Raw genomic sequence first — 17381 nt, 5'->3', positions numbered from 1 at the left:
TATATATATATATATATATATATATATATATATATATATATATATATATATATATATATATATATATATATATATATATATATATATATATATATATATATATATATATATATTTTTTTTTTTTTTTTTCCCAAAAAAGAAAATCTTACATTTTTTTTTCTTTACTATACATGATGGAGTTAATAAAGCAAATTCTCTATTCATATTGTATGTAGTGTTTTGTTAAACTAATGTGAGTAAATATATATAGAATATAAAACACATGAATATTATTCTTTAGTATTTAAAAGGTGATTAAGAAATCTTAGAGCTAGGTCATTATGACCATTATATTCTTACTATAGTAGCAAGTGTTAACTCTTTCACTAAGAAACTATTATTAACCAGGATTGAGTTCACAACATTTTTGTGAGCTAATTACTTTATCTTTATCCCAATTACTACTTTTCTATATTCATGCTAGAATAGAAGAGAGTGAGCTTTCTAATGGTGTGATATCATACTCAGCTGGTGTCAAGCCTGAGCTCCCTTGGAGATCTGAGCTTCAGTTCCTCCAGCAAAAATGATGGATATGGCCTGGGACCCTCCCTTGGCTCAGGCCTCATGAAGAGTAAGAGTGATCACCGCTTGGCAGCTCAATTCAGGGACCAGGAAGACACCTATGGCTACTCAGGCAGGACCTCACCACTCATGCGCAGACGCTTCGGGGAAAGGAATGTAGAGAGGTATAGTCTGTCTCACCTTCTCCCCACCCTCTGCCCCTAAACCAACCAAACACCACCACTAATACAACAGCTCCGCCTCTCAAGTGATGCTGCCAGATGATAATGATTCAGTGCCACCCTTTTCTGGTCAATCATGCTGTGCTGATGCTGACATCTTTGATGTGAAGATGTCTGGCATGTGTGGTTTTATTGCTTATAAGAAGAAAAGTCTAAGAATTTTTTTATAATCAACTAAAATATGAGATGAAAAGTAAACTTGCTTTTTTGACATGCTTGAGTGCTATTCCATAAATCAGCTTCTTGATTTACATATATTTTCAACCCTTCCAACCACCATTGATTCCCACCACTAGCACTAGCACTAGTATGTACACCCCAGTTCCATTCACACCTGATGTGGGTGTAATAAAATTGCATTCACATCAGGAACAAAAATGGAATAAACTTGCTGCACCTTTTGGGAGATGGAGCACCTGAGAATATGAGACGGACTATATGAATCTCTTTGATGAATAAGTAGTACTTGGACTTTTAGATGAATTGATATCATAGTAAAAGTCCTGTTTTATTGTATGACATAGAAACCCGTCAGTGTCTGTGTGTACCACTACTCTTTCCTGACTAACTCTAGCCAATGCTGGTTTGCTCACCATATGCTTGTGCTCTTTTTATAGTAATTCTCTTGCACTTCATTCCACCACCTGTCTTATTTCTGCTTGTTCCTGAGGTCGTTCTACCTCTTTCACTCACTGAAAATGGTATCTCTTGGCCAAAAAATTTCTTTATTAAGAAAACAATAATCTAATAACCTTCTCAGGTTTTATGTATAGTAGTTCAGATAAACATAATTACCAATTTAGTAACACTTTTCAGGTCTTAATATTTCAGTCTTGGCTGCAGTTTCCATAGACATAGCCAAGTAGAACAATAAGAACAAATAGTTTTCCTCTAGCATTAGTGATTTACAAATGCAGTAATTTTTATTCTCTCAACTGTCCTTTATTCCAAACTACACAGGATATTTTGGGATAAAATTATAATAAGTATGTAATTGTATTAACTTGCAAATGATTGGCACAGTGCATTGCAGTATTGTAGTTGGTATAAAAACTAACAAGCTGAATACTTATATTACTGACAAATGATCTGTGAGTATTGTAATCAGCTGTACTTATTACCCGTTATGCCACTACGTACATTCTTCTTAACTAACTCCTCATTGGCCATCTTAATCTCTCTATATGTTTAGCTTTATGGTACCTTAAGATATGAGTTTAATTTGTTCCGTGATGGAGCTCCTATCTCGAAAACTTCGTATCTCAAAACAACTTTTCCCATTGACATGCATTGAAATGCCATTAATCCATTCCATCCTCTCCAAAAACAGCACCCCTGTATTTTCTTTTACATTATTGCACAGAATCATAATAAAACATAACAAAAGATAATATAAATAGATAACCTACTCTTATAAAGTATATTTCTCTCAGAGGGTGCATTCCATGGGACGTTACCCTACTGCATTCCCAATCCTCCCTTGGGACTGTCGATTAGCTGGAGTGTACAAATATTGCCACCCACAGAAGCTGGCTGCTCTAATAATTACAGAAGAGCTTGTTGATGATTCTGTAAACATTATTCATTGAATAGACAAAGTTTTAAGAGAGAGAGAGAAAGAAAAAGAGAGAGAGATAGAGAGAGAGGGAATAGAAGCTGGCGTAGATGTTTGTTTACATATTTCCCCCTCTCCGTGTTAAGTGTCAGTGGAGGAGGTAGGCAGAGATAGGAGAAATTTGTTTTGCGTTTTTAGTTATGTGCACATGCAAACTTTGTCAAGGCATGAAAATATGTGAAATAACAACAAAAGTTTATTTAGTGTTCTAACCTTGGAGAGATGTTTTCGGCTAATGGTGTTAATGGTGGAGGAGGAGGAGAGAGGCAGGAAAGGATGCAGGCACCACTCACATGTAAACATTAAACATAAATTAAAACTGCACTTTCTTTAGACAATGAAAAAGGTCATTAAATAGTGTGAAAATGATGAAAGAACAATCACAGTGCATGAGATCTGTGGGAAATGCATAGATACTAGTTAAGCTGATGCACCAAGCTGCTGACTACAGCAGCTTGTATCTCAAAATTTTGGTCATGTCTCAAAATAAAAAATTACCAAATCATAGTTCATATCTAAGAAAAAAAAAAAAAACATATCTCATGCAGCTTGTATCTCAAGGTACCACTTTATATATATATATATATATATATATATATATATATATATATATATATATATATATATATATATATATATATATATATATATATATATATATATATATATATATATATATATATATATATATATATATATATATATATATGGTAGTATCTCAGTATACATCCTTAATCTGTTCCCACCCTTGGAATTGTGCCAAACAGAATGTATACCAAACGTATTTTTCCCATAAAAAATAAAGAAAAAATTATTAATCCATTCTAATGAAAAAAAATTCTATTGGTACTGACATGTTATACAGTACATTGATAAGCTTGCATGAAATTATTAAAACACTGTTAAACAGTAAAATACTTACTGTATATGATAGCATATAAAGGTTCATATACAATAAGAGTGAGCGTGTGTGTAGTGTTGTTGGAAAGTGTTAATTTTAGTAGTTTTTAACACCAGCCAGCAGCGTCATCCACTTAACGGATGTTGCTGGGCAGTGTTGTGCCAAACAGTAGAATGAGTGGATGCTTGCTTGCACACAGGTAGGCAAGTAAAATATGAATGGATCAAGAATGCCACCCTGCACTTCATAGAAATTCAGAAGGAACATCTTTGCATGTGGAATGTAAAAAAACAAGGAATATAGAGTTAAAAACATCAGAAATAAAAGTTTGGAAATATTCAAACAGAATTGTTGCTGACAGCAGCACACATCCCCCCAAAGCCGAATGGTAACTAATGAGCATTGTGGCTTCAGTCTCTTACCCATTCACATGTTGGTTCAACATCACCCATGCCTCCTGAGGATACAGTATGTGTTGGCATGCAGTGTATATGGGTCTTTAGTGACACACTGTCATTTATAACATACCCCCTTCAGTTGGACATGTTCAGGAAAAAATGAAGAAATAAAGTATTTAAGCATGTAATGTTTAAAGTTAGCTAGTGTTGCAGCTGAACAAAAGCAAGCAGTCACATTAGTAAAAATGTGTGAACTCCTGTGTATTTACCTAGTTGTATTTACCTAGTTGTAGTTTTACAGGGCCTGGGCTTTATGCTCGTGTGGTCCCGTCTCCATATCTACACTTATCCAATTTTTCTTTAAAACTATGTACACTCTTTGCTGATACCACTTCCTCACTCAAACTGTTCCAAGTCTCAACACATCTTTGCGGGAAACTAAATTTTTTAACATCTCTCAGACATCGTCCCTTCCTTAGTTTCTTACTATGCGATCTTGTGCTTCTAAAGTCATATTCTTCTCTCAGGATCAGTTTCTCATTATCCACTTCATCCATTCCGTTAATCAATTTATAAACTTGTATCAGATCCCTCTCTCTTCTCTGCTCCAAGGTTGGTAGATCCATTGCCTTTAGTCTCTCCTCATATGCCATCCCTTTAAATTCTGGAACCATTCTTGTAGCCATTTTTGTAGTCTCTCTAATTTTCTTATGTGTTTCTTTTTTGGGGAGTCCACACAACTCCTGCATATTCCAATCTAGGTCTTATTTTAGTACTTATCAATTTCTTCATCATTTCCTTGTCCATATAGTGAAATGCTACTCCAATATTCCTTAGCAAATTATACGTCTCTCTGAAAATTCTATCAATATGGCTAACCGGTTGATTATTTTCTTCCATTGTCACTCCCAAGTCCTTTTCCTTTTTTACTTTTTCTAGTTCTACTCCATCTCCCATCTTATAGATTCCCACTGGTCGTCTTTCACTTTTTCCCATTTCCATGACATGGCTTTTGTCCACATTGAATTCCATCTCCCATTTTTTGCTCCATTTCCAGATCTTGTTTAAGTCTTCCTGTAGTATTTCACAATCCTCTTTTTGTTTAATGACTCTGCACAGTTTCGCATCATCCGCAAACAGATTTATGTAGCTGTTCACTCCCTCTGGCATGTCATTTATATATACGAGAAAAGTATTGGTGCCAATACTGACCCCTGTGGCACTCCGCTGTCTACTGTTCTCCACTTGGACTTCATATCTTTAACTATCGTCCTTATTTCTCTCCCCCTTAAGTAATTCTTCATCCATCTCAATGTGCTTCCTTTTAAGCCACCCTTCTCCTCTAACTTCCATAGTAATCTTTCATGTGGCACTTTATCAAAAGCCTTTTTTAGATCTAAATAAATACAGTCAACCCATCCTCTCTCTCTTGTACTTTATCAACTATTCTAGAGTAGAAACTCAATAAATTTGTCACACATGACCGACCTTTTCTAAAACCAAATTGGCTATTTGATAATATTTTGTTGTCTTCAAGAAACTCGATCCATTGCTTCTTTATTACTTTTTCACACATCTTGCATATTACACTAGTTAGTGATACCGGCTGTAATTTAAAGGTTCTTCCTTCCTTCCGCTCTTATATATGGGAACCACCTCAGCTCTTTTCCACTCCACTGGCACTGTTCCATTTTCTATTGAGCATTTTATGATGTTGTATATTGGACTTGCTAGTTCTTCCTACATTCTTTCAGTATTCTGCCTGAGACTTCATCCGGTCCCATTGCCTTTTCCTCATCCAATTCCGTCATCAACTTTTTATTTCAAGCTTGGTTACTTTAATCTCTTTCATATAGACAGTCTCTCTATTACCCTGTGGTCTTTCAAATTTGGATTCCTTAGTAAAGACCTCATGAAATTTACTATTTAACAGTTCTGCCATACTTTTGGGTCTTCCACCATTCCGTTTTCTCCTTTTAACCTTTCTATTGTTTCTTTTTGTCTTATTTTTCCATTTATGAATCTGTAGAACAATTTTGGTTGTTCCTTACATTTTCGACAATGTCCTTTTCATAGTTCTTTTCTTCTTCCTTTCTCACCTTAGCATATTCATTTCTTGCTGTTTTGAAGTTTTCCTTATTTTCTGGATTTCTGTTTCTTCTCCACCTTTTCCATGCTCCATCTCGTTTCTCCTTTGCCCTAGCACATCTTGCATTAAACCAATCTTTCTTTCCTTCTTCTTTAGGTCTATATTTCGGAACATATTCCTGACCCCAGTTTTGTATATTTCCAAAAATAAGTTATATTTCTCTTGAACCGTTAATGAGTTTTCCATCTCCTCCCAGTTTACGTTTTAAAATAGTTCTTGAGATTCTCAATATCAGCCTTTCTGTAATTTAATCGGTCTCCTTTGTATGATTCATCTCTATCTTCCTTTCCTTCTTCTATATCCATCTCTAATATTACATGGTCACTCTTTCCCAGTGGGCACTTGTATCTTATATCATCGTTAATTGGTATATCCCTTGTAAAAACTAGGTCTAATCTTGCCGGCTCATCGTTTCCTCTGAATCTTGTGTTTTCCTTTATTCTTTGGACCATCAAATTATCTAACATTAGGTTCAGGAATCTATCTCCCCAGGCATCTTCCCCATACCACTTTCATAATTTTCCCAGTCTACCTCCTTACAGTTGAAATCTCCTACCAATATCACTTTTCTCCTTTCCTTAATGATTCTTGTGTCATCTATCATGTCTCTATATTCTTGGTTAGTCCATGAGTTTGTTTTTGGTGGCACATATGTTCCAATGATTGTTAACTCCTTTTTGTTAATATGCATCATAACATACAGTATTTCTGATTTTCCTTCCCCAAACTCCACTTGATTTACCACGATCTCCTTCCTTAACATCATCATGACTCCTCCTCCTCCTTTACCCACTCTGTCTCTCCTCCATATATTATACCTTTTATCTATGTCTATTTTTATTGCCTCATTTAACTTTGTTTCCACCAGGCATACAATATCTGGTTCTTCTTTCATTATGTAATCTCTTAATTGTAATTTACTAGATAAAATCCCATCTATGTTTGTATACATCATTTTAATCTCTTGTTCTTATCATTTTAGTTAAACTTGCTCCATTCTTTTCTCTTCTTTCTCTTTTATATACCATTTCCTTATCCTGTCTCCTATAATTCTCCAAAAAAATGCCTTCTCCTCCTCTGACCTTTCATTATTTTTTCTCTTGCTTCTGCCACCAGTTCATTGTGTCTCTTCCTTTCCTCCTCGTTTCTATTTTTCTTTATATATATATATATCTTTGCAACCTTCTGTTTCTCTGAGTTTCGTTTTTCTATATAGTACTTCTTCTGCTGCTGCTTGTGATTTTAGTAATATCTTAATTGGTCTCACTGTTCCTTCTTGATATGGTCCCATTCTATGGATTTCTTCTACTTCCTCTTCTAAGTTCTGTCTATCCTCGTCATTCAGATGTTTTAGTAGGTCTTTTACTGATTTCATTTCGTCTTTTTCCCTTCTTGGTCTATATTTAACATTTTTTTCTTTCAGTCCAAAAATAATTACACTTCTTTTTTCCGCAATTTCTCTTACTAAATTTTCTTTTTCTTGAGGACTCCTATCATTTTGCTTGTCATATTTTCATCTCTTTCTTTTAACTGTTCTTGAAATACTTCTTGAAATGATTCCTTGTCTTTCTTATCTTGGATTCTCCATGCTTGTACTTCTTTTTTAATCACGTCTTGTACTCTTTCTTCTTCTTTGTTAACTAGATCTTTTAGCTTTTCTTTTTCTTTCTCGGCTTTACCGAGTCCTTCTTCCATCAATTTCTTATAGTTCGCTATTTGGACTTTTAATTCTTCATTTTCAATTCTTAGCCTAGTTTCGTTTTCTTCCACTCTTTTTATCCTTTCTTTCAATTTCTGGAGCTCTTTATCCTGTTCTTCATTCTCTTTCATTCCCATACTCTCCTTTATCAATTTATCTAATTTACGTTCGGTAGTTAAGACTCTATCAAATAGTGAAGTTTGCGCCGTATCAAAGCCTTCAAATTCTCCTCCTCCCTCACCAACATTGTCATCATCAGCTTTCATTCTTTCCCTTGTCACATACCTGCATTTAGATGGAATATCTTTCTCACTCATTATTATTTAACACTGTATTCATGAAAAAAAAATGAGTCCACACTTATCGCCCAGGCCACTGTAAACCCAAACAAAGGTAGTGAAGATCAGCTGATTCTCGAGAGCGACGGTATCGCGTCCTTCCTCTGCCTCTGTGTGTGTGTGTGTGTGTGTTTTCACCTAGTTGTATTCACCTAGTTGTAATTTTACAGGGCCTGGGTATCATACTCATGTGGCCCCGTCTCCATATCTACACACATCCAACTTTCCTTTAAAACTATGCACACTCCTCACTGACACCACCTCCTCACTCAAACCATTCCACACCTCCACACATCTTTGTGAGAAACTATATTTCTTCACATCCTTCAAGCATATTCCCTTGGCTATCTTTTTACTATGCGATCTTGTAGTCTATTTAAGTTTTCCTCTCTCAACATCATTTGCTCATTATCCACTTCATCCAGTCCGTTTAACAGTTTATAAACCTGTATTAAATCTCCTCTTTCTCTTCTTTGTTCCAAGGTAAGCAAATTCATTTCTTTTAATCTCTCCTCATAGGTCATTTCTGCCAATTCCGGAACCATTTTTGTTGCCATTCTCTGCAATCTCTCCAACTTCCTTATATGCTTCTTTTTATAAGGGGACCAAACCACTCCAGCATATTCCAATCTTGGTCTAATTACCGTACTAATTAATTTCTTCATCATATCTTTATCCATATAATGGAAGGCTAATCCAATATTTCTTATCAAATTATACGTTTCTCCAAACATCTTATCAATATGAGCCTCAAACTGCCCATGGTCTTGTATTATCACTCCCAAATCCTTTTCCTTTTCCACCTTTTTCAACACTACTTCTTCACCCATCTTATATGACCCTCTTGGCCGTCTTCCACTCTTCCCCATCTCCATCACATGACTTTTGCTCAGATTAAATTCCATTTGCCACCTCTTGCTCCACTCCCAAATCTTATCCAGGTCTGCCTGTAAAATTTCACAATCTTCTTCACTCTTCACACACCTACACAACTTCGCATCATCCGCAAACAAATTAATATAACTGTTTACTCCTCTGGCATGTCATTAATATATACAAGGAAAAGTATTGGTGCCAACACTGAGCCTTGTGGGACTCCACTCTCCACCACCAACCAGTCCGACTTTGCATCCCTTATTACCGTTCTCATCTCCCTCCATCTCAAGTAGTTTTCCATCCACTTTAACACTTTTCCTTTCAGTCCTCCATAAATCTCTAATTTCCATAACAGTCTCATGTGAGGTACCTTGTCAAAAGCTTTCTTTAAATCCAAATATACACAGTCCATCCATCCCTCTCTCTCTTGTATTTTGTCAACCACTCTTGAATAAAAGCTCAGTAGATTTGTTACACATGACCTCCCTTTCCTGAAGCCAAATTGATGATCCGATAATAACTTATGATCCTCCAGGAACCGTATCCAATATTTCTTTATCACCCTCTCACAAATCTTACCGACCACACTTGTTAGAGACACAGGTCTATAGTTAAGAGGCTCTTCCTTACTGCCTCCCTTATAAATGGGCACCACTTCAGCTCTCTTCCACTCTACTGGTACTTCCCTGTTTCTAATGAACACCTTATAATATCATATAATGGATCAATCAATTCTTCTCTACACTCCTTCAATAATTTTCCTGAAACTTCATCTGGTCCCATCGCTTTATCATCTTTAAGTTCCTCCAACATTTTATATAACTCCTTTTAGGTATCTTAATGTCATCCATGTGCACATTTCCTTGTACATTCTGAGGCTTTACAAACATTGTTTCTTCAGTAAATACTTGCTGAAACCTATTATTTAGCAATTCTGCTATATTCTTAGGGTCATCTACTATCCCTTGCTCTCCTTTTAATCTTTCAATGGACTCTCTCTTTTAAGTTTACCATTTATGAACCTGTAAAACAATTTTGGATGTTCCTTACTCTTGTCTACAATATCTTTTCAAATTTTCTTTCTTCCTCCTCCTTACCCTCACATACTCATTTCTCGCCACTCTATAATTCTCCTTATTTAGTATATTCCTGCTCTTTTCCATCTTTTCCAAGCCACATCTCTCTTTTCCTTAGCCTTAACACAAGTTGCATTAAACCAATCCTTTCTTCCTTCCTCTCTCGGTTTATACTTTGGTACAAATTTCATAACTCCTTCTTTATAATATTTCATAAAAATCTCATATTTCTTTTGCACTTCTCTGATTTGTAACATCTCCTCCCAATCTAATTTTCTGAAATAATTTTTCAAACTTTCTGTGTCCATCTTTCTATAATTCAATCTACCACTCCTGTATGTCTCGTCCTTCCTTCGCTGTGTTGTTGCTATCTGCATTTCCATAACCACATGATCACTCTTTCCCAAAGGACACTTGTATTGTATATCTCCACATAGGTACACTTCTCTTGTTAACACCAAATCCAGTCTAGCCGGTTCATCATCTCCTCTATATCTAGTATTTTCCTTCACCCTCTGTTCCATCATATTTTCCATCATTAGATTAAGAAATCTCTCTCCCATGCTTCCTCTCCAACACCACTTACTAGATTTTCCCAATCCACCTCCTTACAATTAAAATCTCCTACTAGTATCACCTTTCTTTTCCAGATAATACACTTTCCAAACTCTGTAAAGTATCCTTGATCATATTGTCGTATTCCTTAATGTCCAAGAATTTGTTTTAGGAGGTACATAGGTCACCATGATTATTAATTCTTTTCCATCACTTTTTATCCTTATGCTTATCACTTCTGCGTTGTTCTTCCCATACCAAACCTTATCCACATTTATTTCTTTCTTCGTCATAATCATAACTCCTCCTCCACCTTTACTCTCTATCCTTTCTCCATATATTATATTTATTATCCAAATTTATCTTTGTTTTTTCATGCAATTTTGTCTCAGTCAAACACACTATATCAGGCTTCTCCACTATCATATAGTCTTGCAATTCCAATCTACTTGACAGTATCCCATCTATATTAGTATACATTACGGTCCACCCACTGCTCCCTCTAGGGGTTCCTCCGTATTCCTTCTTTCCACATACCACTTTCTGACTCTCTCTCCTATAACTCTCCAAAAACTTTTCTCTTTCCTCCTCAGACCGCTCATCATTTTTCCTTCTCGCCTCTTCCACCAATTCCTTATATCTTCTCCTCTCTTCCTCATTTCTATTCTTTCTCACAAACACCTCTTTACAACCTTCTATCTCTCTTAACTTTGATGTTCTATATAGGATATCCTCCAGATTGTTGTGACTTCAGTACTACTTTAATCGGTCTGCTCACTCCTCCTTATACAGACCCAGTCTATGGATCTCTTCCACTTCTTCTTGTAGGTCTTTTTTCATCATCATTTAGATTTTTGAACAGATCTCTTACCGTTTTAATTCTTCCTTAATTCTCTTAGGCTTATATGTTATATTTTGTTCTTTCATCCCAAATATTAACACACTCTTCTTCTTTTCTGCTATTTCCCTTATCAATGTTTCCTTATTCTTCATTACATTAACCAGTTCCTTGGACCTTTCTTTTTGTCTTCCTTCAACTGATCTTTAATTATTTCTTGTAATCCAACCATCTCTGCTTCCCTCGACTCAGTCCATTGTGTTTTCTTCAGTTCCCATTCCCTTTCAAACCTTTCATTCTGCTCACTAATCATTTCCTTAAAGTCATCTTTCTCCTTTACTACTCTCCCATTTTCTCCTCCAACCGTCTCTTGTATTTTTCAACCTCCATTCTCAAGTGTGCATTCTCATCCACCAATCGTTTTCATTTTCCTCCAGTCTCTTAACTCTTTCCTTCAAAGCCTTGCGAATTCTCTATCCTGCTCCTCCTCACTCCTCTGAACTTTTAATTCCTTCACCAACTCCTCAAATCTCTTCTCCAACATTACCAATCTACCTTGCAATGTTGCCCCTGTTGAAGATGGACTCATGCTTTGACTGGCCACTTTCGGCTTTGCTCCCTGGGCCTCATCAACATATTTTGAATTTGGTAATTTATTTCTTACCGGTCTATCCATTTTTTTTTACTCTTCCTGGGAGCATGTGGGTGTGTGGTCACTGGGGGCCAGGCCTGGTAGCTATGTGTGTGTGGTGGGATGCGTTGGCGGCTGCTATGGCTGGCCTTTGTGTGGTTCCTGCTCTGTCGTTTGGAGCGTGGAGGTTCTCACACCTCCGATCACTCCCATGTACACGCCACCAGGCTACGTTCACTCTGTACACTCGTTCACTCGCTCTGGTCGCCCCTCAATAACAATAACTATTCTCACTCAAGCACATTGCTTAGTGTGTGGAGTGTTAGTTAGATGCCGCTCTGAGCAGGAGGCACGTCCGCTCTCCACGGAGCGCGTAGTGTGTGTGTGTGTGTGTGTGTGTGTGTGTGTGTGTGTGTGTGTGTGTGTGTGTGTGTGTGTAGTATTTACCTAGTTGTAGTTTTACAGGGCCTGGGCTTTATGCTCGTGTGGCCCCGTCTCCATATCTACACTTATCCAATCTTACTTTAAAAGTATGCACACTCGTTGCAGACACTACTTCTTTATTTAAACTGTTCCACGTCTCAATACATCTCTGAGGAAACTATATTTTTAATATCTCTCAGACATCTTCCTTTTCTCAGCTTTTTACTATGCGATCTTGTGCTTGATGTCATATTCTTCTCTCAGGATCAGTTTCTCATTATCCACTTGGTCCATTCCGTTGATCAATTTATAAACTTGTATCAGGTCTCCTCTCTCCTTCTTTGTTCCAGGGTTGGTAGATCCATAGCCTTTAGTCTCTCCTCATATGTCATCCCTTCAAATTCTGGAACCATTCTTGTAGCCATTTTTGTAGCCTCTCCAATTTCCTTATGTGTTTCTTTTTATGAGGGGTCCACACTACTCCTGCATATTCCAATCTGGGTCTTATTATAGTACTTATCAATTTCTTCATCATTTCTTTGTCCATGTAGTGAAATGCTACTCCAATATTCCTTAGCAAATTATATGTTTCTCTAAAAATTCTATCAATATGGCTTACTGGTTGATTGTTTTCTTCCATCGTCACTCCTAAGTCCTTTTCCTTTTTAACTTTCTCCAGTTCTACTCCATCTCCCATCTTATAGATTCCCACAGGTCGTCTTTCACTCTTTCCCATTTCCATGACATGGCTTTTGTTCACATTGAATTCCATTTCCACTTCTTACTCCATTCCCAGATCTTATTTAGGTCTTCTTGCAGTATTTCACAATCCTCCTTTTGCTTTATAACTCTGCACAGTTTCATATCATCTGCAAACAGATTTATGTAGCTGTTCACTCCTTCTGGCATGTCGTTAATATAAATGAGGAAAGTATTGGTGCCAATACTGACCCCTGTGGCACTCCGCTTTCTACTGCTCTCCACTTGGACTTCATATCTTTAACTACCGTCCTTATTTCTCTCCCCCTCAAATAATTTTCTATCCATCTCAATGTGCTTCCTTTTAAGCCACCCTTCTCCTCTAACTTCCATAGTAATCTTGCATGTGGCACTTTGTCAAATGCCTTTTTTAAATCCAAATAAATACAGTCAACCCATCCCTCTCTCTCTTGTACTCTATCAACTATTCTAGAATAGAAACTCAATAAATTAGTTACACAAGACCGTCTTTTTCTAAAACCAAATTGGCTATTTGATATCAATTTGTTGTCTTCAAGAAATTTGATCCATTGTTTCTTTATTATTCTTTCACACATCTTGCATATTACACTAGTTAGTGATACCGGTCTGTAATTTAAAGGTTCTTCCTTCCTTCCGCTCTTATATATGGGAACCACCTCAGCTCTTTTCCATTCTACTGGTACTGTTCCATTTTCTATTGAGCATTTTATGATGTTGTATATAGGACTTGCTAGTTCTTCCCTACATTCTTTCACTATTCTGCCTGAGACTTCATCTGGTCCCATTGCCTTCTCTTCATCCAGTTCCTTCATTAACTCTTTTATTTCAAGCTTGGTTACTTTAATCTCTTTCATATAGATTGTCTCTCTATTACCCTGTGGCCTCTCAAATTTGGATTCCTTAGTAAAGACCTCCTGGAATTTTTATTTAATAGTTCTGCCATACTTTTGGGTCTTCCACCATCCCGTTCTCTCCTTTTAACCTTTCTATTGTTTCTTTTGCCTAATTTTTCCATTTATGAATCTATAGAACAATTTTGGTTGCTCCTTACATTTTTCGACAATGTCTTTTTCGAAGTTCTTTTCCTCTTCCTTCCTCACCTTAACATATTCATTTCTCGCTGCTTTGAAGTTTTCCTTATTTGCTGGATTTCTATTTCTCCTCCACCTTTTCCATGCTCCATCTCTTTTCTCCTTTGCCCTAGCACACCTTGCATTAAACCAATCTTTCTTTCCTTCTTCTTTAGGTCTATATTTGGGACATATTCCTGACTCCTGTTTTGTATATTTCCAAAAATAAGTTATATTTGTCTTGCATTGTCTCTGAGTTTTCCATCTCCTCCCAGTCTACATTTTTAAAATAGTTCTTGAGATTCTCAATATCAGCCTTTCTGTAATTTAATCGGTCTCCTTTGTATGAATCGTCTCTATCTTCCTTTCCTCTTCTATATCTATTTCTAATATTGCATGGTCACTCTTTCCCAATGGGCACTTATATCTTATATCATCATTCATTTGTATACCCTTGTAAAAACTAGGTCCAATCTCGCTCGTCGTTTCCTCTGAATCTTGTGCATTCCTTTACTCTCTGGTCCATCATATTGTCTATCATTAGGTTCAAGAATCTTTCTCCCAGGCTTCTTCCCCATACCACTTTCATAATTTTCCCAGTCCACTTCTTTACAGTTGAAATCTCCTACTAATATCACTTTTCTCCTTTCTTTAACGATTCTCGTTAGACTCCTTATTGTGTCATCTATCATGTCTTTATATTCTTGATTGGTCCATGAATTTGTTTTTGGTGGCACATATGTTACAATGATTGTTAACTCTTTTTTATTAATATGCATCTTAATATACAATACTTCTGCTTTTCCTTCCAAAATTCCATTTCGTTTATCACTATCTCCTTCCTTAACATAATCATGACTCCTCCTCCTCCTTTACCCACTCTGTCTCTTCTCCATACATTATACCTATTATCCAAGTCTATTTTGATTGCCTTATTTAGTTTTGTTTCAGCCAGGCATACAATATCTGGATTTTCTTTCTTTATGTAATCTCTTAATTCTAGTTTACTTGATATGTTCGTATACATCATTTTTAGTGTTTTGCCTTTATAATTTTTTAGTTAAACTTGTTCCACTTTTTTCTCTTCCTTCTCGTTTATATACCATTTCCTTATCCTGTCTCCTAGAATTCTCCAAAAATGCCTTCTTCTCCTCTTCTGACCTTTCATTATTCTTTTCCTTACTGCTGCTGCCAGTTCATTGTATATCTTCCTTTCTTCCTCATTTCTATTTTTCTTTATATAGATATCCTTGCAGCCTTCTGTTTCTCTAAGTTTTGTTGTTCTATATAATATTTCTTCTGTTGCTGCTTGTGATTTTAGTAGTATTTTAATTGGTCTCGTTTTTCCTTCTTGATATGGTCCCATTCTGTTTATTTCTTCTACTTCCTCTTCCAAGTTCTGCCTATCTTCGTCGTTTAGATTCTTCAGTAGGTCTTTGACTGATTTCATTTCTTCTTTTTCTCTTTTGGTCTATATTTTATATTTTTTTTTTATTCCAAATACGACTACACTCTTCTTTTTTTCTGCAATTTCTCTAACTAAATTTTCTTTTGTCTTGAGGACTCCTATCATTTTGTTTGTCATATTTTCTTCTTTTTCTTTAAGTTGTTCTTGAATCACCTCCTGAAAATCAGCCTTATCTTTCTTATCTTGGACTCTCCATGCTTGTACTTCTTTTTTAATCACGTTCTGTACTCTTTCCTCTTCCTTGTTTACTAGATCTTTCAGCTTCTCTTTTTCTTTCTCGGCTTTACCAAGTCCTTCTTCCATCTGCTTTTTGTAGTTAGCTACTTCCTTTTTAGTTCTTCGTTTTCCGCTCTTAGCCTAGCTTCGTTTTCTTCCACTTATTTTATCCTTTCTCTCAGTTTTATAAACTCTTTATCCTGTTCTTCATTCACTTTCATTTCCATATTCTCCTTTATCAATTTATCTAGTTTTTATTCAATACTTAACACTCTCTTTAGTAGTGAAGTAGTCGTCGTATCGAAGCCTTTGAATACATGCTCACCCTCACCAGCATAGTCATCATCAGCTTTCATTCCTTCTCTAATCTCATGTCTGTATTTTGATGGAATCTCTTTTTCACTCATCATTCCTTAATAATTGATTGCATGAAAAAAAAAATGAGTCCACACTACCTGCCCAGGCCACTGTAAAACTGTACAACAGGTATGTAGTGAAGATCAGCTGATTGTCGGAACGGCGCCAGTGCATCCTGTGTCCTGTCTCTCGTGTGTGTGTGTGACATCTTTGCGGAAACTAAATTTTTAACATCTCTCAGACATCTTCCTTCCTCAGTTTCTTACTATGCGATCTTGTGCTTCTAATGTCATATTCTTCTCTCAGGATCAGTTTCTCATTATCCACTTCATCCATTCCGTTAATCAATTTATAAACTTGTATCAGATCCCCTCTCTCTCTTCTCTGTTCCAGGGTTGGTAGATCCATAGCCTTTAGTCTCTCCTCATATGTCATCCCTTTAAATTCTGGAACCATTCTTGTAGCCATTTTTTGTAGTCTCTCCAATTTTCTTATGTGTTTCTTTTTATGGGGGTCCACACAACTCCTGCATATTCCAATCTAGGTCTTATTTTAGTACTTATCAATTTCTTCATCATTTCTTTGTCCATATAGTGAAATGCTAATCCAATATTCCTTAGCAAATTATACGTCTCTCTGAAAATTCTATCAATATGGCTTACCGGTTGATTGTTTTCTTCCATTGTCACTCCCAAGTCCTTTTCCTTTTTTACTTTTTCTAGTTCTACTCCATCTCCCATCTTATAGATTCCCACTGGTCGTCTTTCACTTTTTCCCATTTCCATGACATGGCTTTTGTCCACATTGAATTCCATCTCCCATTTTTACTCCATTTCCAGATCTTGTTTAAGTCTTCCTGTAGTATTTCACAATCCTCTTTTGTTTAATGACTCTGCACAGTTTCGCATCGTCCGCAAACAGATTTATGTAGCTGTTCACTCCTCTGGCATGTCATTTATATATACGAGAAAAAGTATTGGCGTCAATACTGACCCCTGTGGCACTCCGCTGTCTACTGTTCTTCACTTGGACTTCATATCTTTAACTATCGTCCTTATTTCTCTCCCCCTCAAGTAATTTTTCATCCATCTCAATGTGCTTCCTTTTAAGCCACCCTTCTCTAACTTCCATAGTAATCTTTCATGTGGCACTTTATTAAACGCCATTTTTAAATCTGAATAAATACAGTCAATAACCATCCCTCTCTCTCTTGTACTTTATCAACTATTCTAGAGTAGAAACTCAATA

General features: G+C 36.3%; 1 protein-coding gene across 7 annotated transcripts in view; it reads left to right on the top strand.

Moving 5' to 3' along the window:
- LOC123508993 (RING finger protein nhl-1-like) overlaps positions 1-17381 on the top strand; it is an 86795-nt gene that overhangs the window by 59430 nt on the left and 9984 nt on the right. For all 7 annotated transcript variants that reach the window (XR_006676073.1, XR_006676076.1, XR_006676077.1 and 4 more), the window contains one exon: positions 508-725. Coding sequence is in view for 1 of the 7 variants with exons in the window: in XM_045263107.1 (XP_045119042.1) it covers positions 508-725 (218 nt within the window). In the remaining 6 variants the exon portion in view is untranslated. The remainder of the gene's footprint in view (positions 1-507; positions 726-17381) is intronic.

This window comes from Portunus trituberculatus, chromosome 25, assembly GCF_017591435.1.
Source record: "Portunus trituberculatus isolate SZX2019 chromosome 25, ASM1759143v1, whole genome shotgun sequence".
In the NCBI taxonomy this organism is placed as follows: Eukaryota; Metazoa; Arthropoda; class Malacostraca; order Decapoda; family Portunidae; genus Portunus; species Portunus trituberculatus.
Note: the sequence above shows the minus strand (reverse complement) of the source record. Positions and strands in the feature narration are given on the sequence as shown.